At 31.4% G+C, this 23,248-nt stretch overlaps 3 protein-coding genes across 3 annotated transcripts; 1 reads left to right on the top strand and 2 right to left on the bottom strand.

Annotated features, from left to right (window-relative positions):
- Positions 1-4,318: 4,318 nt before the first annotated feature.
- Positions 4,319-5,279, bottom strand: LOC117922551 (cucumber peeling cupredoxin-like; the record flags this gene model as incomplete). The annotated part of the gene is made up of 2 exons (XM_034840699.1): positions 4,319-4,916; positions 5,057-5,279. Coding segments are annotated over 2 exons (684 nt in total), but the record flags the coding sequence as incomplete, so codon positions are not given.
- Positions 5,280-11,463: 6,184 nt separating this feature from the next.
- LOC117921746 lies at positions 11,464-12,549 on the top strand. Its single transcript, XM_034839709.1, has one exon. The coding sequence runs from the start codon at positions 11,464-11,466 to the stop codon at positions 12,547-12,549; it is 1,086 nt and encodes a 361-aa protein (XP_034695600.1).
- Positions 12,550-15,580: 3,031 nt separating this feature from the next.
- On the bottom strand, positions 15,581-17,993 carry LOC117921745. Its single transcript, XM_034839708.1, has 11 exons — positions 17,721-17,993; positions 17,474-17,614; positions 17,300-17,380; positions 17,023-17,203; positions 16,814-16,858; positions 16,492-16,687; positions 16,310-16,394; positions 16,153-16,230; positions 15,963-16,061; positions 15,704-15,835; positions 15,581-15,613 (listed from the first exon to the last, which is right to left on the bottom strand). The coding sequence occupies exons 1-11, from the start codon at positions 17,991-17,993 to the stop codon at positions 15,581-15,583; spliced, it is 1,344 nt and encodes a 447-aa protein (XP_034695599.1).
- Between the last annotated feature and the right edge of the window lie 5,255 nt (positions 17,994-23,248).

Below are 23,248 nucleotides of genomic sequence, written 5' to 3'. Positions count from 1 at the left end.
AACTGGAAAAGTCACAATGTAGACCATTCTTTGTAAGTTTGTGGACTTTTGCTATATTGGCCTGCGACTCAGCTTCCACGCAAACCACTCAATTGATCTTGACTTGGCTGACGTAGGCCTCCAAGGGCCAAGTCCATGGAGATAGGATAGGCTTCAAATGATTTGAAAGACAAATGTAGAAGTAGCTAGCTAGAGGCAAATCATACACCAGTTATACGTATGAATCTATTTGGTGATTGGTTTTGATTTAATTTGGAGTTCAAAATGACTTGCTAGAAAGTAGTTTCTTAATTTATAAAAATATATGTATATAAGATATTATTTTAATGCTAAACAGTAAAAGGCATCTCGTTCATAACGAGTGATTAGCCATGTTTAGCCATGCATGTTTTTTAATACTTGTTTAAAAAATCAATTACTATAAATAAAAGTTAATTTCAAAAATCATTTAGGGCCATGTTTTTTAATACTTGTTTTTAAAATCTATTTTTAAGTTGAAGAAACAAAAACAGATTTTGGTGTTTTATAAAAATAAGGGTGTTTGAAAAGTTGTTTTCAAAAATAGTTTTTAAAAATAAAAAACTAAAAGCTTATTTTAAAATTAATTTTTTGTTTTGCTTTTGTAAAAGTATTGTAAATCCAATCTATATAATATTAGTTAAATTTAATAAAATCATAAATTGCATTTTTTTTAATAAAAATATACTAGTATATGTTAGAAACATAAGGATAATATATAACATCTTCTTAATTTCTTTTTTAATGACTAATAATAACTTAAAAATAATAATTTTTAATAATATTTTATTTAAAATGAATAATGAACAAAGTTTAACATTTTTTTAACATAGAAATGAGTGAAGTTTTTTTATTACATGCATGCACACGTTTAGTAGTCAATTACAAATATAATATTCTAGAATGGTTTGATTTGATGGGCAATTAATTGGATTAGTTTTTTGAATTCCAAATTATTATTAAAAATTAAAAGATTTATTAAAGAATTTAAATTACTAATTATATCTTAATTTATAAGTTATTTTCCTAGTAACAAAATTAAAAAAATATAGTCATATATGAGAAATAGTAAAGTACTCCTTTCATCTTCCAAGGTAAATTTTGTATCAATTCTCCCTTAGTTTGGCTTAACATCTTATATGTCTTAAACTTGATTAGATGACTCTTCATCTCCTCCAAAAAGGTGCTTTGCTTCCCTCTCTTGCTTGTGTCTTGGTTCTATTACTTTTCGTTTGTCACCCTCACAAGCTTAAACCTCTCATTTGAGTTAAGTTGAATAATTTGAGCTTTAAGTCCCTTATAAATTATGTCATTGTGTGCCTTAAAAGCACATATTTAGGATCCAATCATCCCCTTTAACCTACACTATGCTAATCCATAGAAAAAGAATAAGAGAATAAAACATTTTTTAATGCAATTCATGACGGCAAAGTAACTCAATATGATTCTCTCATTACATAAGCTACTCAAGTGATCCATTTTCTAGAATTTAGAAAAATGGCACAAGATAGGTAATCTCCTAGTTTTCTCACTTTATCCTCTTATACATATGCATACATCCTTGTTTAGCATCCCCTTTTGTATTCTTATGATCTATTTTGACTAATTCTTTTTATCTATGACTTATGTGCATAACTTGGTTGTCCCCTTTACAGTATCCTTCTTTGGACTCCTTACCTTAACCTTAAAATGATTATCTTTAATTTGAAAGAGGGATCCATTAACTTAGTTTACGTTCTTTTATTTATTTATTTATTTATTTCTTAGTAAATCTCTTTCTATAGCTAAAAGAGGGATCCATTAATGGCTCCTAAGTATTCCCTTAAGGTACCAGGTATTGAGGACTTTCGTAGGCAACTTATCCTAACTCAACTTAGAACAAGGTAGAATTTCCCAATTGTGTATTTATCTTTGTCACATATATAATTTTTCAAACGTAACTTTAGCTTATGCATCAAATAATAACATCAATGGCTCTTAACTAGTTGGATTTGTGCACCAGGGCTTTAAGGTAATAGGTCATTACTCCCTTGGATAATTGCTTAAGATTACATTAGTCATTAATTGATCCTCAATTTTCATTTTATTTTATTTTTTCAAGGATTGGCTCTTTTTTTTTTTTAATGTTTTCTCCTCCTATTGGTTAGCTTAATTTGTGATGAAATCATGGATTTTATAAGCATTAAAGAGATTAATATTGGGAAAGTGCATATTCACTCTCTAACCTATGTTCTTTCTAGTGCATATATTTTGGCTAATGGAGATATTTGAGAGTTTTATATATGCATCAAAACAAGGGTAAAAACTTAACATTGTGGTAAAAGGGATGGAATCAAGAATGGACACATGAAGAGGAGTTAAAGAAGTGAATTCTACTGATATATCAAAACACTGATGCATTTCGATAGCCTTTCAATATAACTCAATAGCACATGCTAGAATGAAAAGTGAATTCAATACAACCTAATCGACTTCTCCTTCTTGGTGATGCTCATATTGATGGTATTGTGCCCATCTTGACTTGATGATTGATGAGTTTCATGATTGGTCTGAGGTATGGATGGTTGATTGACATCTATTTCCACATATATTGCTTCTCAAGAAGGCTTAAGTTCTAGGTGCTTTACACTACCACTTCCAAATAGCTTTATAGCTAGATGATTTAGGATGATTACATTGTATTTATTTGGCTCGCCTTTTTAGATGTATTTTAGATATATTGTATTGACTTTTTGACGATCCAATTATTTTGGTTGTATTTTAAACTCTATTTTCATGTATCCCGACCCCATTTATATATATGCATTTGTCTTTTGATTTGTCTTATTGTATCTTTGCTTTGTCAAATTTGTTACATGAAAGAGAAGATGTATTACTGATCTAGTCTAGGATATTTGGATTATTGGGTTGGATTAGTTGGCTTGAATTGTTATTGATCATTGGGTAAGACTCTGATTATATTATGTTATTATTATTTATTTTTCTTTTCACACATTGTTTTTCACGAGTGTTATTATTTTAGTGTGTGGAGATCACAGGTTCTATACCTCAGGAATATCTAGATGAGTTGTACATAGATATTGAATATTAGTCCTTAGGATGTTAGGATGTTTGGTTGGGACATGAGTGACGTGTAAACTTCGTTTGAGAGGATTGGAGGTTCATATAATTATTATTTCATCACAAAAATTATTAAAGGGGGAGATTATTAATATATTAGGTCATTTAGATTAAGTTAATAGTTTTATTCCATTCTTTTGGTTTAGAATTTTGTGTACTTTTCTGTAATTTATAATGTTTTTGGAGAGTCAAAGTTACTGCATGATCAATCCGAGATTAAATAGATAAGTATGACTGAGTTAATTCAGGATAATGATATAAAAGATATAAAGTAGATATATAAGAAGATTGAAAGTGTAATCGTTTAAGAAACAAGCTAATTTTTGAATGTTGCATATCAAGAAAAATGAATTTGGGCATGAAAATTAATTGCAAAATAGAATTGTTAAGATTGCTTAACATTTCTTGCTTCTAAAATTTATTTCATAAGCTAATTTTGATTTTCATTATACTTTGACTCGCCCACTAAGGCTTATCTCATGTGTGTGTGTGTATGTGTGTCTAATCTTGAGCAATTTCATGTTTTATGTATCAAGGCTTTATGTCATTACTTCTTTTGACATTTTTTAAGCATTAACCATTTTCCTTTGAGTTCGTAGCAGAGGATTGCACTGCTTCAAGTTATAAAGGAATTTATTAAGGAGCATGGAGGTGTTGCATATGGATGTGAGAGTAGGCGTAAGTGTCGAAAGTGCAAGTCTCATGGAGTAGCTACTATTAGGTAAAATTTTGTATCTATTTCTTCATATTTAGTCGATATTAACTCTAAGATATGTGACATGTGGTTGTTATACCCCCCGCAAGCTCTCTCGAAGATTTTGGGGGTGATTTTCCATTTAAATCACATATCCCTTTGTGCAATTAAATGTTCTTTATTTTTATTGATTAATTATGTATTCCTGTGATTGAAGGTCATAAACTAAAGCCCACAAAATGCGCCTATTTGCTGCCTACGAATCAGCCCAATGGGCTAGAAGCGGGGGCCTTGGCCAACATGTTGGATATGTAGAGTTGTCCAAATTCATCTAAGATGGTCAATTCTAATGAATTCGTTTATTTTTTGCAGAACCCAAACAAGTTTATTTATTTATTTTTTCCTTAATTTTCATGTTGTCCAAGTCATTGATGAGAAAATGGAAGTGTAACAATAGAAAGCACAACGAAATTAAGCTAAACCAGCACAATTTTATTGATTATATGCTCAAAAACAATACATAAATGTTGTTAAACAAAACTCAACAACATAGAAATCAATCTCAAACTTATTGAATAACACCCCACAAAAAAATGTCGTCCAATATGAATCTTCTCTGCTACCTAAAGAAAGAAACTGATGACAAGAGACACCAAGGAGACAAACACACTAGCAAAAACAGTTGATGATGAAGAATCACCACCCTGTGTGGTGGATGGTGAAGTTGCAGTTGTAGGAGAGGGAGTGTTCATCTTAGGACTCGGTGCTGTGGTTGGAGGGCAAACTTCAGAAGTTGGAGATGGTGTTGATGGGGGTGTGTTGGTGGTGGATGGTGGTGGGGGTGCAGTAGACGAAGAAGGAGGGGAGGCGCCGGGAGTGGCTGATACTGAGATGGCTAGCTTCTGGCCGGAGGTGCAGTGGCTGCCAATGGTGCAGACGTAGTAGTGGTTGCCGGCGGTGGCGAGAGTGATGTTGGCTGGACCAGTTGTGATGATGTTTCCGATGGTACTGGAAAAGTCGCACGCATCAAATGATTCTTTTGATAGTTCTGCTACGTCATGAACGTTGGTGGCGAAATTGAAAACTGAAAAACACAGATAAATGATTAATTCATTTTCCAAAATCCAAACAGTACTTATGAAAGACTGATTTAATCTCATTTTGGCCAACACAAATTTTAAATAAGATTGCGTATATTTCAATTACATAGGAAGAGCTTGTTACCTAGAGTATCACCAACCACGAACTGCTTTCCAGAAGCCCAGGAGGTGTACGTGGCTGCACCACCTTGTGGCACCGTCCACCCAGTGTTGTCTCCCACCACATGCACCGTCTGGGCTGCTGAGTAATGCAGCATAGCTGCCAGAACAGCAACTATAACAGCCATGGACATGAGCGTAGCCATCTTTCTTTCTAAAATGTGTAGGTGCTGATGAATGAAAAGCAGTTAATTACAAGTAGTAACTAATTAATGTTCTCTCTAAGAAAAGTATCTGCAGAAAAGGGGATGGATGAAAAGGTGTTTGAGGGCAGTGTCATTTATAGGAAAAAAGAGGCTATGGGAGAGCATAGATGTGAGGGCTTGAGAAGGCTTATTTGGGGTTGCGAATTGGGACTGGGTCACCCTCGAAGTGACGTAGACGGTGAGTTTCGGTGCCGGTCCTTGTTTATATTCACGCAGGGCCTACACCAAAGTGGAAAAGCCACCATGTAGACAATTTCTTGTACGTTTTTCTGATCTTTTTTCTGTATTGGGGTGAGAGTCCACTTCCATGCAAACCACTCAATTGTTGTTTGACTTGGCTAACGCGGCCTCAAGGGTCTCCACGGCCATGAAGATTTGATAGACTTAATGACTTGGAATGCAAACATAGACGTATAGAGGCAGATTATCTTGTGATTTATGATTAATTTGGAGTTCAAAATGAGAGGTTCATTTTAGATGGTGCAAGTATGTATGACTTTGCTACAACTATGTCTTCTTAATTACAAGCATGGTTGGATGCTAATTAACCATGCGATGCTGAGATTTTATGAGGTTATATCAGTCAAATTCATTATTTTTCAGAAGAGTTCTCCAAAATTTTATCAAATATTTCAACTTTCATGCCATAGTGCCCTTACTTCACCAACAACGGGAAGAAGACAGACTTTTCAATGAACTTCTTGGAAGCAGGGGGAGGGAGCTTGGCCCTTGGGCCAAGTCAGGCTTCATACACAAAAGAAACCCACCAACCATAACTGAATATCAGCAAAAAAAGGAAAGAGAAAAAATGAAAAAATTAATAGACGTACAGTTGACTTGGCCAAATTTAATTTTGTGCCTTATTTCTTTATTTTTGTAAAGTATTTTGGTAACTAAATTGTGTTATGAAATTTAATCAAATTCACTGAAATTGTTTGGTCATAATTGTGATAAAGATCTGAGATGGATTCCACCATTGACAGTCAGAAGATGTAGGGTTAACGTATGAGTATGGGCAAATAATAAGCAACCTCCATGTGAAACTATTTATCAGTCTTGGACAAAAGAAGAGGAAAATTTGATCAGAGAAAATTCTCCATTCTCCCACTTGATTGGAAAGTTTCTAGCCTTTTAAGTCAATGATTCAAATTTCTCAACAACCTAGTGGAATTTTGGGATGTTTTGGAACCTTCTGGATCATTAAGCTCTCATTTTCTTCTCATAGGGGAGTCGACTTTGATTTATTAACAAGACTTCATTGTTCAAAAGTGACATGGAAGCTTTATTTCTCCTACACAATAATGCTTCTTTGACATTTTTTAGTTGAGAAAACGTCCATGATTTTACTATCTCGACCGCTAAGTCCCTTGAGAAAGGGGCATTGCGGAAAAATGAAGAAAAACCATTGATGTCAAGTGACATTTTATGTGGTTGCCTTGGGTTGATGTTCAGAATCTTGAGCTTCCGTACAAATGGGGAAGGAACTTACGTACCCTTTAATTACTTCATTCCGGGTGGATGAAATCAGAGGGAGTTGTTCTCATTCTTAGAATTCCATTTGTTACTTTGATTTTTAGAATCAAGAGGGTTGTGGGTCCAACCTCATGTCGATGAAACCTATTGATCTTCTAATACGGAGAACAATTTCCTTGAAACTTCTTAATGAAATTGATGTTGTTTTCCCTACAAGGAAAGTTGGATTTTTTTGGCTTTTGGTTGGGAGTGGTGGGTCCTCGATTGAAGAGCCTTATATATATAATTGTGATGTGTTTTTGATATTAAAATATAATATGTTTTCCAATTATGAAATTTAATAATATGTTTTAGATATTAGTATTTATTATTTAGTACTTTTTAAGCTCATGTTTGTCATTAATATTGAATTCTAATTGCATTGTGGGCTTTCAAAATTTATATTTCTTATCAATACAAATTATATTATTGTCTAATTTTATAAATTTTCTTATACATATGTTATTTTATTAAAAATAACAACATCAATGTGTCTGTCATTGCTGCTTGTAACATTTTTTCGATTTTTTTCCAAACTTCCAACTTTAGGAAGTGTTGGTAATTTTAAAATCAAATTATTTATGTTTATTTTTGGGAAGTCAATATTTATAAAGTTTAAATTTAGGTAAATTACTATTTTTGAGTTTGACTAGGATTAAGAATCTTACTATTTAGGGTTAGCCTGTAGGACTCCATAAATATGTTGTTTTGTATTGGATTTATAGTGAGAGTTAAAAATTGAGCTATCCTAAGTGTTAGAGTCATAAGAAGACTTAAGAGGAAATTACAAATAGTGCAATGGGTTTTGGGTAGAAAGAAGTGAAGAGAGTTTGAATATGTCTCCTATGTTTCATTTTATTTTATTTTCTACTATGTTTTGGTATTAAAATATTTCCAACAAATGATATCAAAGTCATGTCATGACAATCATGGGAAAAAAAAATTAAAGGTAATATTTGGCACGAAATTTGACATTAAACACTTGGGGAAAGAGTAATTTTAGTATCTAATAGAATATTTTTAAAGATATTTTGGTACAATAAAGACTTCTCAAAGCATTAAAAAATAAATAAATAAAACATGAAGGATGAAGATTAAGAAAAATTAAAAGCAAAAGTAGTAGGCACTATTCATTTAAGTTTGGAATATTAATAAAAGTAAACTATAAAGAGGAAAAAGGTGAAAATCTTATACAACTTGATTATTAAGAAAATTTTAGCTAGAGTTATGGTGGTGGAGTCGTGTCGTGAAGAGTCTTATGTTAGTCTAAAGAAATTGCAAGAAAAAAATAGCACGACAAAATTTAGTATTAGACAAAAAGCATAATGGCGAGGTGACCAAGACTTTCCTTTCAAATAAGGGTATTTATTGACCATAGGATGAGACCAATTAAAAAAAAAATGAAATTAAGAAGAAGATAAAGACAATGTCTCGACCAAGGATTTAGGGTGAAGAATTTCTACTCGATCAACTAAGGAATAATATTTAGGGTGAAAATTTTTTATTCAACTAAGAAATGATATTTTGGGTGATGAATTTCTACCTAACCAAGGATTTCTATACGAGAGAAAAACAGTAGAAGAGACATTCAAGCCTTTTTTTTTTTCCTTTATAATTTGCATCACCCATTGATTCATCAACTAATTAAAGAGAATTTTGATTCTAACAATGTAAGACTAGCAAAGCTGGACTAATCAAGCATCTATAGATTTTTCCTTTTATCTTTGGTAACATTTATTTTAGGGAGAATTACCCTTAAGGGTAGGCTGGGGAAAAAAATGACCAATGAGGGTGGGTAAATTTGATAATTATTGTAAAGGGTAGGGTAAAATTATGATAATTCCTCCAAAGGCCCTATTTTATTTAAATGCCAATACTACTCTTAATAAGTGAAAAGCAAACAAAGTGAAAAGCAACAGAAAATAAAAAAGAGTTTATTCTCCCTTTCTTTAACCTACCTGGAGCCGAGTTGTAGAAGAAAAAGGGGAAAGGAAAAAGGTGCGCACTTCAGGTCATTCTCTGCAATCGATACACAAAACTTGTTTTTTTTTTTTTGTGAATCTAGCAAAAAATCCATTAAAGGTCAGTTTTTTTTTTTTTTAATACAAAAAAAAACGTCAGTTTATGGAAAAATAAATAAATAATTTAAAAATCGGATTGAATGAAGGAAAAGTTAATAATTTTAACAATGTAGCTGTAAGATATTAGATCTGAAATATTGAATGAGGTTTTGAGAAAGAAATTACATTTTTTTTAAATGTTATTTAAATTTATTATTTTGAATTTTTTTATATTATTTAGGTCATATTGAAGATGTGTTTTTATTTTTAATTTATTTTCTGGGTGGGTTGTTTGATATGATTATTATTGATTTCCATTGAAAAGGTTTGCACTTTAGTTTTGTTGTTAAGACTTTTTGACATGATTGAAGAAAAAATGTTCTCAGTTGTTTCATGCTTGTTTGGGACCACTTTGTTTGTGCATTTATAAACATATTTGGATTGTCATTGAAAACTGAAATCCCCTTTGTACGAGACCACTTTGTCTTTTATTATGAATTTGTTAAAGAGTTAAGATCACTATATTTTTGTTATAAATTTGTTACCTTTTTGTATAAGTATTATTTTGGTATGATGAGTCGAATGCCTAGTAGTTTGAAGGTTGTGTAAAAGAACCATTATTTCAGTTATAAAGTATAAGTACAATACAAATGCAATATAGTTACAATAAAAAAATATTAACATTATGATACATTTACAATATACCAAAATGACAAAATATTGAATTATTTTTTACTGAATTGGCATTTCTAGGCTATCATGTTGTATTCCTATCATAAAGCATCCTTGCAAACCAAAATTATAAAAAAAAACAACAACAAAAATACACTATTGTAATTTCAATACATGAAGTTGTTGATGATAATCCAATGATGGATAAAAAAAATCTATAAAATTAATTTTTTTATATAAAAATATAGAGGTATAATAAAAATACAGTACAATTACAATACAAATACAATAACATTACGATACATTACGATAAGGTAAAATTTTGAAAATGTCAAATTTCTTATGAAACTGGGCAATTATGGGTTCTTTGGCATATCCCTAACATGTATAATATACAACAAATATTGTTATTTATTATATAAAATATGTCTCTCAATTGATTATAATTTTCATTTGTTTATTTTGTATTCGTTGTAAAATTTTCATTGATTGTAATATTGTGAAATAGTTGTTGATGATAATCCAATGATGGATAAAAAAAAAATCTATAAAATTAATTTTTTTTATATAAAAATATAGAGGTATAATAAAAATACAGTACAATTACAATACAAATACAATAACATTACGATACATTACGATAAGGTAAAATTTTGAAAATGTCAAATTTCTTATGAAACTGGGCAATTATGGGTTCTTTGGCATATCCCTAACATGTATAATATACAACAAATATTGTTATTTATTATATAAAATATGTCTCAATTGATTATAATTTTCATTTGTTTATTTTGTATTCGTTGTAAAATTTTCATTGATTGTAATATTGTGAAATAGATTGATTTAATTGTCGGTGAAAGAAGACGTACTTCTGAATTGGTAAATGGACTTGGAAAATTCCATTTATGGCTACCTTCATGAAGGAGGGGAGATTGTACCTAAGGAGGATAAACAAATACAATACAAGGGTGGACAACAAAAAGGCATGTACATTGGACAAAGGATGTCATATGCTGAATTTGTTTCAAAGACATGTGAACGGTTGGATATTAATTCAAATGGATATACATTTCATTACACCCTTGAGTTTGATCCATCTGCACTTCAACAGTTGGATGATGATGAGGACATGCATATGATGTTATCCCATAGTTATGATTATGCTCGTATTTATGTATTAAAACGGACTCGAATAGTAGAAGTTGAAGGAGGTATAGTCAATGTGCAAAATGATTATTGGTAAGTGATATATCTTGTATTAGTTGTCATTAATTCCATGATGCAAAGTGCTTTTAATATTAATTAACTGAGTGTGCTATAATATGCAATCACAATAGTACAGAGGAAACACACAATTCAGTTGCATCATGTCAAGCAAACAATGAGTCTAATTTAGGACTTTCTCAAGGCTTCATGTCCAGATGTGCAGAAACTGAAGTCATGCCACATGATTTAAGTCTTTGTCCTCAACCTATTATTGGGAGTGGGCATAGTTTTCCTAATGTAGATGAATTTAGAAATGCATTATATACGATGTCATTAGTTGGTAGATTTCAATACAAATTCAAAAAGAACTCTCCAAAACGAATATCTGTGTGTTGTTTAGTGGATGGGTGCCCTTGGAGAATAACTGCTAATTCAGTAGGCACAACCAAAATTTTGAAGGTTAACATCTTCATTGATGTACACAATCATTGTGCAGATGTTGAGTGTTCAAGCCAACCTTCAATGCGGGGAAGGAGAGGTGCTCGTGTCATAGAGCAAGTAATAAGGGCAACCCCTCAGTATTTGCCCCGTCAAATTTGCAAAGACTTCAGGAGTTGGTATGGTGTTTCATTGAGTTATAAGCAAGCTTAGACATACAAAGAAATGACAAAAGAGAGAATATATGGTCTTCCAGAAAACTCATATATGTTGTTGCCATGGTTATGTCAGAAATTGCATTTGGTGTTGTAAGTTCAGAAAACTATGAGGATTGGCTATGGTTTTTGCAGAAATTGAAGGGCATACTTCAAGATAAAGAGGTAGTCATAATATCAGATAGGCATCAAACAATCCTTCGTAGTGTTTCTCAACTTTTTGGAGTAGAAAATCATGCATATTGTTATCGTCGTGTGAAAGAGAATTTTAGTAGCTATGTGAGGAAACATAGTATGAAGGGAAAAAAATGTAAAATGGATGCATTGTTGCTACTTGATAATGTTGTGTATGCTAGGTTGGATGATGATTATGTTGTAGCCATGGAAAAATTAAAGACATATAACAGTGACCTAGCGAAGTGGGTTGAAGAGAACATTCCACAACATTGGGCAATGTCAAAGTTTGCCAAAAAACGATGGGATAAGATGACAACTAATCTTGCTGAATCATTCAATGCTTGGCTGAAGGAGGAACGTCATTACACAATTTTCAACTTAGTAATGACACATATGGATAAGTTAGCTCATCTAGCATGTGATCATATGGGTTCTACAGAAAATTGGAAAGCTGCAATTGGCCCAAAGACCGAGGAAAAGTTGTTGGAAAACATTATAAAGAGTGGGTCATTGCCTGTATATCCCTATGTTGGTGGTGTGTTTAAGGTATTCAATATGAAAGTATATGTAGACGTGAATTTGAGAGAGCGTACATGTACTTGTAAGGCTTGGCAAATGGCCGGAATACCTTGTGAGCATGCATGTGCAGCAATACACCAGATGAAACAAGATGTTTATGAATATGTTGACTCATATTTCAAGCTTCCAATGCAAGAGTTGATATATTCTGGACACTTCAATTCAATTCCAAATCACAATATGCCTATAGTTGATGCTGATGGATGTGTTCGTGATGCTCAAGGTCACTTATATCCTTCACTTAAACCTCCATGCTCAAAACGACCACCTGGAAGGCCTCGACACCGTCGAATAGAGTCTCAATTTAGTTCAAAAAGGCTTATCTTCTGTTCACGATGTCAAGTTGCAGGCCATAATCGAGCTTCATGCAAAAATCCATTACCCGCTCCATGATTCTAGTGTTATGCTTGTTTGGTGACATGCTACTTTTTATCTTATTTTGATTGTGATGATATGTGTGGTTTATGAAATTAGAATCTGTAAGAATTTGTTTTGGAACTTATTACTTGATTGTCATGACAAAGATGTATGTATTACATATGCCACTATTTTAGACTTATGATCTTATCATTATTTAGGGTGGTTTGTAACCATGTTTTTAATGTTATTTTGAAGATCATTATTGACTTTGTACATGTTCATTACATTTGTTTAACTTGTTTTCCATTGAAATACAGGTTACATCATGGCATCTTCAAGTGCTTCATTTAGAAATATAAGAGATAATACTAGAAATGGTGAATATCTACTTTATCATAACTGTATGTGTAAATGTTCACCCAGACAAAGGGCGGCTGTTAGAATCTCTGAATCAAAGGATAACCCAAATAGGTTATATTATTGTTGTCAATATGCAAATACTAGATATGACTGTCATTTCTTTAAATGGGCATTCCCGGAAGGAAATGGTGATGGCAACACCTACCAAGAACTAGAAGAGGTTGTTCAAAGAAGAATGTATGGCGTGGATGAAGATTTTAAACATATTTTAACAAGAATTGAGTTCATGCAGAAAGTAATTGTAGTAGGACTACTTTTATTTTTTGTTCTATGTTTGAAAATTGCTTAATCATACACTTACTTCATGTCTATTAAGTTTTGGATTATATATGTAATGCTTAATTGTATTGTACTTTGATGTATTTGTATTTGGAGTTATTTGTAATAGGTTATTTATCTCCATTATGTGGACTTGTATTATATTTTTAATTATAATAGTTCACAGTTTTGCCTACATTTTTAATTACATTTACAACATAAATTCACTAACATTACGATAAAAAAACACTAACTGTATGATAAATTACAACATAAACTAACAATACAATCTTTTGACTAAATAAAGTCCAATTTCTTCGGTTGATTACCAATTTCTTATATATAATGGTTCAATAATTTTTTTTTTTTTTGTAACCTCAAATTAGAAATGTCTTCTTAGCTTTGATAATGAGCTGTTGTATTTTTAAAAAAAAAAAAAAAATTGCAACGATCTGAAAACATTATAGAATAGAATTATTCATAAACTTATTTGCCTGTAAAAATAAATTATATTAATTTTTTAATTTATTAAATTAAAATCTATTTATTATTTTCTATTTTTTTAATAATTTTTTTCGTTGAAATGGACTCAAAATGGTAGCTTTTACCATGCAAAACTAGAGTGTAAAACCTTTTGTCATTTAGTTATAATGACTTTGAAATACTTGAAATTACTCTCTTATAGGTTTCTTGAAAATGTAATATGTTTAATAGGAATTTTTTAAAATAAGATAAAATAATAGACGTCATTGTGTGTTTATTACAACAGTGAAAAAAAATTGCTACAATGAATCAATGATTGTGCAATTTTATGTTGTTGGAGTTATAATAATAGACCTGATTACTATCGAAAAGTGCTATTTTGTAGACCTAATTATAAGGGTTTTAAGCACCTTTGAGTAGTAATCATATTCATTTAACCTAATTAATTCATTAAGCTCCTTAGTGATTAGTTCTAACCATTTTTAGTGGCAAGTTTACATGTTTTTCATCAGCTTATGAACCAATTCAAGCATGCCAATTGATGGATGAGCTACTTGGGCGAGTTAAGCAAGGATTTTGGACGTTTACAGGCTTGAATTCAAGTGGAAACGCGAGCACAAGCAATGGGAACACCATTTCGCAAGGGGAGGCAATTCACTTGCCAAATGACCAATTTCGCAAGGTGAATTTCACCTTGCCAAAATTTCGCAAGGGGATTTTCCTCATGGTGCGAAATTTGGCCATTTCGCACCATGAAGAAACCACCTTGCGAAATTTCGCAAGGTGGCTTTTCACCTTGCGAAATTTGGACCTTTCATCTTCCCCTTGCGAAATGCCTTTGAAATCCCCTGTTGATGATATTCCACTGCCGGTTCTCCAAGATATTTTGCTTGACTTTTAGCTTTGTAAATACCTATTTTACCCTTGTAATCAACCAATGAAAAGGTTGCTTTTGTAATAGCTCTTGTAATTTAGCTTTTTATTGTCTTTAAATAGAGGTGAAGAGCTTCAGACACGATCATCTTGTAACCTGTAACTTTATAGTTCTTGATGTTGTTATTTCAATTCTGCTTTGGCAGAAAAAAAAAAAAAAAAAAAAAAATTGATCACCCAAGTAGCTGAGCTAAGTTATCCCATATTGGCCTATCATTGATGCGTTGGAGTTATCAATGTGTGATATCATTTTGATACCATGGAGTTTGGGAAATGATGAATTGACAGTGCAATGCCTACAGCAATTCAGAGAAATTTGAAGATCACAAACAAATGATGCCATAACAATAATTATTAATAAATAGTAGCAGCTATGAGTTCCAAACAAATTAGTTGATGTAAGCCAATTTGTAAAAAAATATCAGACTAGTAAATTTGGAAATGGAACTCCATCAGACTATAAAAAAAAATCAACAACTATAAACCAAAAAAATTACAACATCACTGACCATAGCCTGGTAGACATTTTCCCTGACTTCATTTTTTAGAGACATTATCAGTTGTGTTAGGAGTTTTTCCCTGTACTTTATGACCTTGTCCTGTACAAAAGAGTATATAATATAATATTAAGAAAAATTCATGATCATAAAATATATATATATATATATATATATATATATATATATATATATTTTATTCACCACAATATAATACATTTGCAATTGCATGAGAAAGTCCACGGTTACTCCATAATTGCATAAACTTGATTACAAATACGCCACAATCCGTTCTGAAAATAGTAATTAAGGAAATTATAAGTCAATTGGGAATCAAATTAGTAAATTTATTAACTGATTTGCTTTCCATAGTTAAAGAGGAATACAAATCTTGCAACTTACGGATTCAATTGTTGGACAACTTCTGGAACAACAAATTCAAATTCTATCATGTCCATTGATGGTCTTCTTTCTTAAATCCCAATGACAGTTGACAAAACGTTCACCTTAACACAATATACAATTATAAATATGGACATCTTTAAAAAAATAATGACAACGATTCACATAAGTAATTGGACTATAACTATATTTACCAGTTTCTCTATGAAGGCATCCATCCGTTTTTTCCTTCCGTCAATTAATGAATCCAACAACTCGATTCTTTTCGCATGAATATTCAAAATGATTAAATACCAATGATTTTTCCTGCATATTGGTATGAACAACTAAAAGGAACAAAAATAAATAAATAAATAAAACAATGATTTTATCAAATTAGTTGTGTTCATGTATTTTCTGCACAATACTTAAAAATATCCAACTACAAAGTACTTTTATTAAACTAAATAAAACCTGTTCATATGTGCACAACCGAGTATTTTTGAAATATTTCCATAAATTGTCACATATGTATTTTGGAGATAAGGAACCCCTCTTGTTTTCCACATCAGATTGTAATAAAAAAATTACAAACCATACATTAGATTAAAACAATCTACGTAAAACAAGAAAACCAATCTATAATTCTTACAACATATCTTACCACAAAGTTTGGAGATAAGAAATGCTTCCTATTTTCTTTATCCATACCATTCAAAATTCGACAATGCATGGTTACAACCTTCATGTAAATGAATGAAAATTAGATATATAGTTTTAGAGTAATTTTATCCTAACTTCACATAACTAAATATGAATACCTTATTGTCAACCAATTTGTCGGGTCCCAAGCATTTCAAGTCAAACCTTGTCAAGAAGAAATTGTGCATGGAACATAATATTTGGCTACACATAAATAATTATGATGTTAGAAATTAAAACTAATTATTTCAATTGCCTATCTTAATTGTATTTGTTTATACTAAATTAAGTTCAACCTTACCTTTCATCACGTGTATCGTCCAATGCATATGCCAAAACTTGCTTTGCTACAGATGAAGACGCTGAAAATTTGATTGACGGTTGTACCACGTATGGTGATTGTAGGGCAGTAGCATGTCGACGTAGCCGATATGAACGTATTGGAGGATGTCCAGTCTCGTAAGGAATAATAGCATTCATCTGAACTTCATCCTCAACTATATGTATAGAAAATAAAAGAAAATAAAATTCACTAATGAAAATAACACGCACAGGAAATACTAGCCATTATTATACACTCATAATTATTTTGATATTAAAACATAAAGAAGCAGAAAGTATACTGCTATGCTGCGCTGCTGGCTGTGAGGTTGATGGGCCTACATTATCTTCACCATCAGCAAAACGATCATTCAGTGGCGATCCATAAACTAATTTCAGAATGCATAATAACCAAAATTATTTTTTCCAAAAAAAAAAATTATACAACATTTGCAATTAAATTAAAAGTAATACAAAATTATAATGACTAGTGCTATAAAAATCGTACTACCATGTGGTGGTGATGGGAAAGAATCATTGATATCAGGTTGATTATGACTTCTGCTTTGATGAGAAGATGATGGGGTTTTATTTGTATTCTGCCGCTTTGCTAGTTTACCAATTGCTCCTCTCATTGTTCGAAGCAATTGGTGAATTTGTCTCTCTACTGCATTATATTCTGCTATAATTTCCTACAAAATGGTACAAAGTGTCAAAGATGTATATTATTATGCATAACATGTTTGGTTTTCGCTTTAAATAAAAGAATAGATGTAGAAGGTTCTCACATCAGTAGTCTCTTCTTCAATTTCATTTACTGGATTACCAGGGTCTTCATGTGCATCTTCCTTCCTTTCATCTTCTTGAACCTACAATAATAAAAAGAAGAATATATAATTTTTATAAATTTATTTTTCAAATATGAAAATAAAATAAAATGTTGAAAGAAAATTGTCCCTTACATCAGCTAGTCCAAAATCACCATAATCATGCAATTTCGCATGCACCCTTTTCTTCATCAAGTCATCAGTCCACGCTGCACATATTGGGATGGTACGTGGTACCAACATGGTTGGAATGTAAAATTTATTTACATAAAAAAGCTGAAACACAAATATTCCACACATCAATACGTTATTTAGAAAAGACTTGTTAAAACATATAAAATGATATGGAAACCTTCAACGTTTAATAAGAAAAGGTATCTACCTGTAAAAAAATAAGGCAACCTGTAAACCATGAGCCTTTACCCAATCGAAAATGTCTAATTCCAGCAACCAATGTGTCAAGTACAAATTGACCCCAATTAACATTGATGTCAAAGTCTCCAGCAAGCAAAGTACACCACAACTCATGACTACCATCCAACTTTGATGTTGGAGCAAGTAATGTAGCACATGAGAAGAAGATAAACAATTTTTTGAACTCGGCCATGTCTTCCATTAAAATCAGCCTATCTCTAAGATTTGATAGGTTTTCCATCCTATTATTCCTATTGGTAGGTGAAAGCAGGAGCCTCCTACCAATATATGGAATACCCAGAATTTCACCTACATCAGAACAAGTTATTGGAAATTGCCTTTCTTGTCCTATGTCTAACCTACAATGGGCTATATTGAAATGAGTTATTATCCATCTACATAAGCTATGCCTTATCTCTATGGAAGAGAGCTGAAGTAATCCACCAAAGCCAATATGTTGAATTATACTCTTCTTTTCATCACTTAGCTCATCAAGTAGATGTCTAAGTTTTTTGCTGGAGCATCGACTATTTATTTTGACCTCCTGTAAAAGTAAATAAATGATAATATAAAATTAAAATTAAAACAATCAAATTAAACAACAATGTCAAACATTAATATAGTCAAAATAAAAGAATACTAATTAAAATAATGTTCAAACCTGGTTGTATTGTATTGTTTTTTTCCTTTTATCCATGTATTATACTCCACACTACACTATGGAATTTATATCAAATAATCAATTGTCATAATTAAATGTATAATGAATCAAGTAATGTTGTAATATATTGTACTTCTAGTGCGATTGTATTGTAAATGTAGGGCATTTGTATTGTACCCTTATTTATTTTAGTTTAACTACTATTAGTGATCCCAAATACAGTTACATACATGCTACTAAAAACACACAGAAAAAACTGCAATCTGAAATGTAAATCACAGGCAACACACAAGTTGCTAGAACAAAATAAGACAGTTAATGGAATGAAAATATCAGTCTCATTCCCAAAGCCCTGTTCCATGAAGCAAACATGGCTTTTAAGGTTTTTAAAATGAAACCTTTAAGCCATTAAAGGCAGAGCATTTTTCTCAAGGACATGAGCTAGCCATTAAAGCCAACTTTATTTATTGTTAATTACATTTTTGAGAGTATTGGAGTTTAATAAATCAAATTCTTTAGTAGTAACTACATTGCTTTTTCCCATCTGGTGCATGCCACTGCCACAACAGGAGGTCCACTACCAGTTCCCACATTACAATCAACAAAATCAATTATATGTTCAAACTTGTTTTTGATTTTTAATAGAATCAAAACAGCAGAAAATACATCTCAGTTGATTCCAAGTTTAACTAGGGATCCAAGAACATAAGAAAGTAGCTCAGAACAACATTTTCTAAGAAATTTGACCACTGCCATGATTACATTTATTAAGGAGTTCAAGGATTCAATATTTTTTCTCATATATTTTCCTCCGGCTTCTCGGCATCCAGACAGATTACCTAAATCAACCTCTATCAACAGTCATAATACTAAATAAATTGGCACAGCCCAATTCCAAATGGGTTTCAGAATTAGACCAATTGCATCTAAACAAAACCATGTTGATTCATCATCAAATCTTCTAGCTAATCACAAACACAAGCAAATACAACAACACTAATAACAATTTCGGGTCCGTTTGGATGCTGAGAAAGTAGAAAATAAAAATTAAAGAAAAAACGTGAACTCAAACAAAAACCCAAATACCCGATACCCACATTCTTTGTAATCTCAAACAAAATCAGTAGCCTATAAATCTTTTCTTAAAAATGAACTCAAACAAAAAAAATGGGTCTCTGTAGGTACACGCATTGTTTCAACTTGGGATTTTGATTGACAAAGGATTTGAATGGGTCTCTTCTAACTATAGGTGCTAAGCGAATGAAGCAGAAAGGAAAGAAAATGGAATATTGAGAATGGTTCTTCTTCGTTTTGGTAACTGAAAAAAAGTTGTGAGCAGCTTACCCCAATGGAAGCCAAACAGTTGTGCGTTAGGATCCTGGGTTATCAATCACTGACTAATCAAAATTTCAAAATGTTAATTTCTTTTATTTTCCTGCCTTTTTTTTATAGACCCAAACAGAGCCCAAGGGTATTCTAGGGGCTTGATTCTGTTGATGTCTCCATACTGCAATACCAATTTGTAGGCTGAAAAATACAATTAGAAATACAGTCTCAGTAGCAAACTAGCAACTCCTGACAAGGGTGATGAATGATTTTTCAAATCATGAGTATTTATGTTCACAGGAGTATTTTCTTTATCTTCTTGTATTCAATTCCTTGCCCTTAAACATATCATACCAATGGAAAGTGTGTGGGTGTAAATTTCTGCATCATATAGCAATTTGATGACAAGGTTCTTCACCTCAGGCGGCGGCCTCCGAGACCAATCCGTGGGGAAGTGTGCTTGAAGTATCAGTTACCCGGTGAAGATCTCGACGCTTTGATCTCGGTTACCAACGATGAGGATCTTGAACACATGATGCTCGAGTATGATCGATTGTGCCGCCCATCCAACAAGCAGGCCAAACTCAGGTTATTTCTCTTCCCGCTGACCCCTCTTGCATCCACCAGTTTCGGTTCCAACGAGACCAAATCGGAGCGGCAGTGGTTCGTGGACGCACTGAATTCTGTGCAGATCCAGCCTCTGGAAGGTTCTTCACCTTAGGCGGCGGCCTCCGAGACCAATCCGGATTTTCTGTTTGGGTTGGATAAAGGGCTCGCTCCGCCTCCCCCCGTGAAATTGCAGGATCCAACGCCTCCACCCACGGTTCCAGATGTGCTTCCCAAGGATTATTCAGTGAGATCGGATCCAGGATCGGAAATTCCTTATAAATTATAATTTTAGAATTTAATTGAGGGTAAATGGGTCTAATAAAAATGTTAGGCCTTTAGAAGAATTATCAAATTTACCTACCCTCATCGGTAATTTTTTTCCCCAGCCTACCCTTATGGGTAATTCTCCCTTTATTTTATCCCTTCCGTTTATACTTTTTTCATTTTTTTTTTAATTTTGTTTCATTTTTGTTTATTGCTACTCAAACTTATGCATTTCTTACCATTAAGAAAAATGTCAATCATTAAAGAGGAGTTGTGAGAGTTAACTAGGACTTTTTTTTTTTTCAAAATTTCTAAGTATTCTTTTAATGTCAATCATTAAAGAGGAGTGGAGATGAAAAAATTGTGTCTCTTAATATATGAAGTAACATTTAGACACAAAATTTGTTTGTTACCCAAACTATTTGTCAACATTTCGAGACGAAAATATTTCCTCCCTAAATGTAAGTGGAAATATATGGAGATAAAATTATTTTGTTGTAGAAACCATGTGTCAACACAATGAAGATGAAAATATTTCATCTCTTAATGTATGAAGTAACATGTAGTGACAAAATATATTTGTTGCCAAATGAAATATTTTGTTGCCAAATGGTTTACTAAATATTTGAAAATCTAATTCCAAATGAAACATTTTATTTTAGGCCACAAAAAATACTCATTGCCAAATAGTGTCGGCCACAAAATTTTGTTTTGTCATAAATATGTTTTCGTAATAAACGTTAATTATTCGTCCCCAAAAACATAGGATGACACAACTGTAGAGACAATGATCGAGACTAAATTTTTCGTTAAGAAAGCCTTTTGGCTACAAAAGGCATATTGTTGGAGACGAAACATTTCACCATGATCATGTACTTTGTTGTGGTGATATATTCATTATTAAAAAATAGTAGTTTAACAATAAATTATTTGCTTTAATATAAAATGACAAATTAAATACATGATATTAATTAATAAATAATATTGAAAATAGATAAATCAAATTATATATTATAATAATATAAGACTATCTTTTACAATTCTTTAAATTATTTATGTTTTTTTATAATTAAGCGATTAACTTAGTTTTTATATCTAGTTCATATTTTTTTAAATCATCTAAACTTTTAGTTTTATCACTATTCCATTTAAAGAACTTAAATCAAAATTATTATGCTAATTCTAGATCGAGATGTTGAATATCAATAATTTAATTTTAGTTATTAATTTTTAATAAATAACAATGATTTGTATAATATCCCTTCATATTGTAAAATTAATTTTTAATACTTAGTAATGATGTATCATATCACTTTTCGTATGCCTGTCATTCCCAAGAAATGATTTTTCCAATATGAATTTTAAAGGTCGCATAGATAAAGTCCATTGTATCAGAGAAGATAACACTTCAAATAGATAATGAATGATTATGAAGGTTTTATTTTAATTATTATTTTAAATTTTAAAAACTTTTATGAATTGCTTTTTCGCATAGGATAATTTAAATTAAATTTAGGATTTTCTTATATAAATTCATTATTACAAAAAGAATAATTTAGTGATAAATTATTTCCTTTAAATAATTAAAATAATACATAAAATAGCATAATATATCAATAATTTAGTTAAAAATTCAATATTCATCCATAAATAGTATTTATAAATAAATATATCAAATATATTGTGATAATAGATAATAAATTGTAATATATTTTAATAATATAATATTGTCTTTTATGTTGTAGAATAAAGCACAAAGAGAAGAAACCAAGGAGAAAATAGAATGTTAAGAAATAAATGGAATCAATATTTCATTTGAGGTCTCCCCCTTTTTATAGGGAGTCACAAAAATATTTACAGTAATATGGATGATCATCTACAAGTTCTCACAATGTGACAAATTCTCATATTTTATAACACTCCTCTTTGGATTATCATAATAATGTCTCATTTAGAAAAACCCAATGAGAAAAACCTAAGTGAAGGAAAAATAGTACAATATCTTTTAAATGTTTTTACCATTTAGAACTGTCTCATTAAAAACATTATTAGTAAAACCCAATGAAACAAACCTAAACAAAGAAAAAAAGAGTAAGTATATCCTTATCAATATTCTCTCTCATATGATTATACTTTTTTCAACACTTTAACTAGTAGATCTCTCAATCTTCACATTTTGATATTGTATCTTAACTTTTTTCAATAATGTTGAAGGTAATGTCTTTGTGAATAGATCAGTTAGATCATCATATGATAGAATTTGCTAAACATCAATCTCTTGGAGCTCGTGAGTACAAAAGAATTTGAGGGAGATATGTTAAGTTCTATCACTTTTTATAAATTCTCCTTTAATTTTTGCAACATAAACAATATTATTTTCATGCAACTTGGTAACAGTATCTTGATGGAAAGTAATCCACATGATTCTCGAATATATTGAATCATTGACTTTAGTTATAAATATTCAAGACTCGCTTCATGAATTGCAAGAATCTCTAAATGATTTAAAGATGTGACTTCTATTGTTTGCTTTAATCTCCATGATATCGACATACTACCACAGGTAAATACATACTCCATTTGAGATAAAACTTTGTGAAGGTTTGAAAGATGGCCATCATCAGCATATCTAAGTA

The sequence above is a fragment of the Vitis riparia genome, chromosome 9, assembly GCF_004353265.1.
Source record: "Vitis riparia cultivar Riparia Gloire de Montpellier isolate 1030 chromosome 9, EGFV_Vit.rip_1.0, whole genome shotgun sequence".
NCBI lineage: Eukaryota > Viridiplantae > Streptophyta > Magnoliopsida > Vitales > Vitaceae > Vitis > Vitis riparia.
This window is presented reverse-complemented; position numbering and strand designations above follow the sequence as displayed.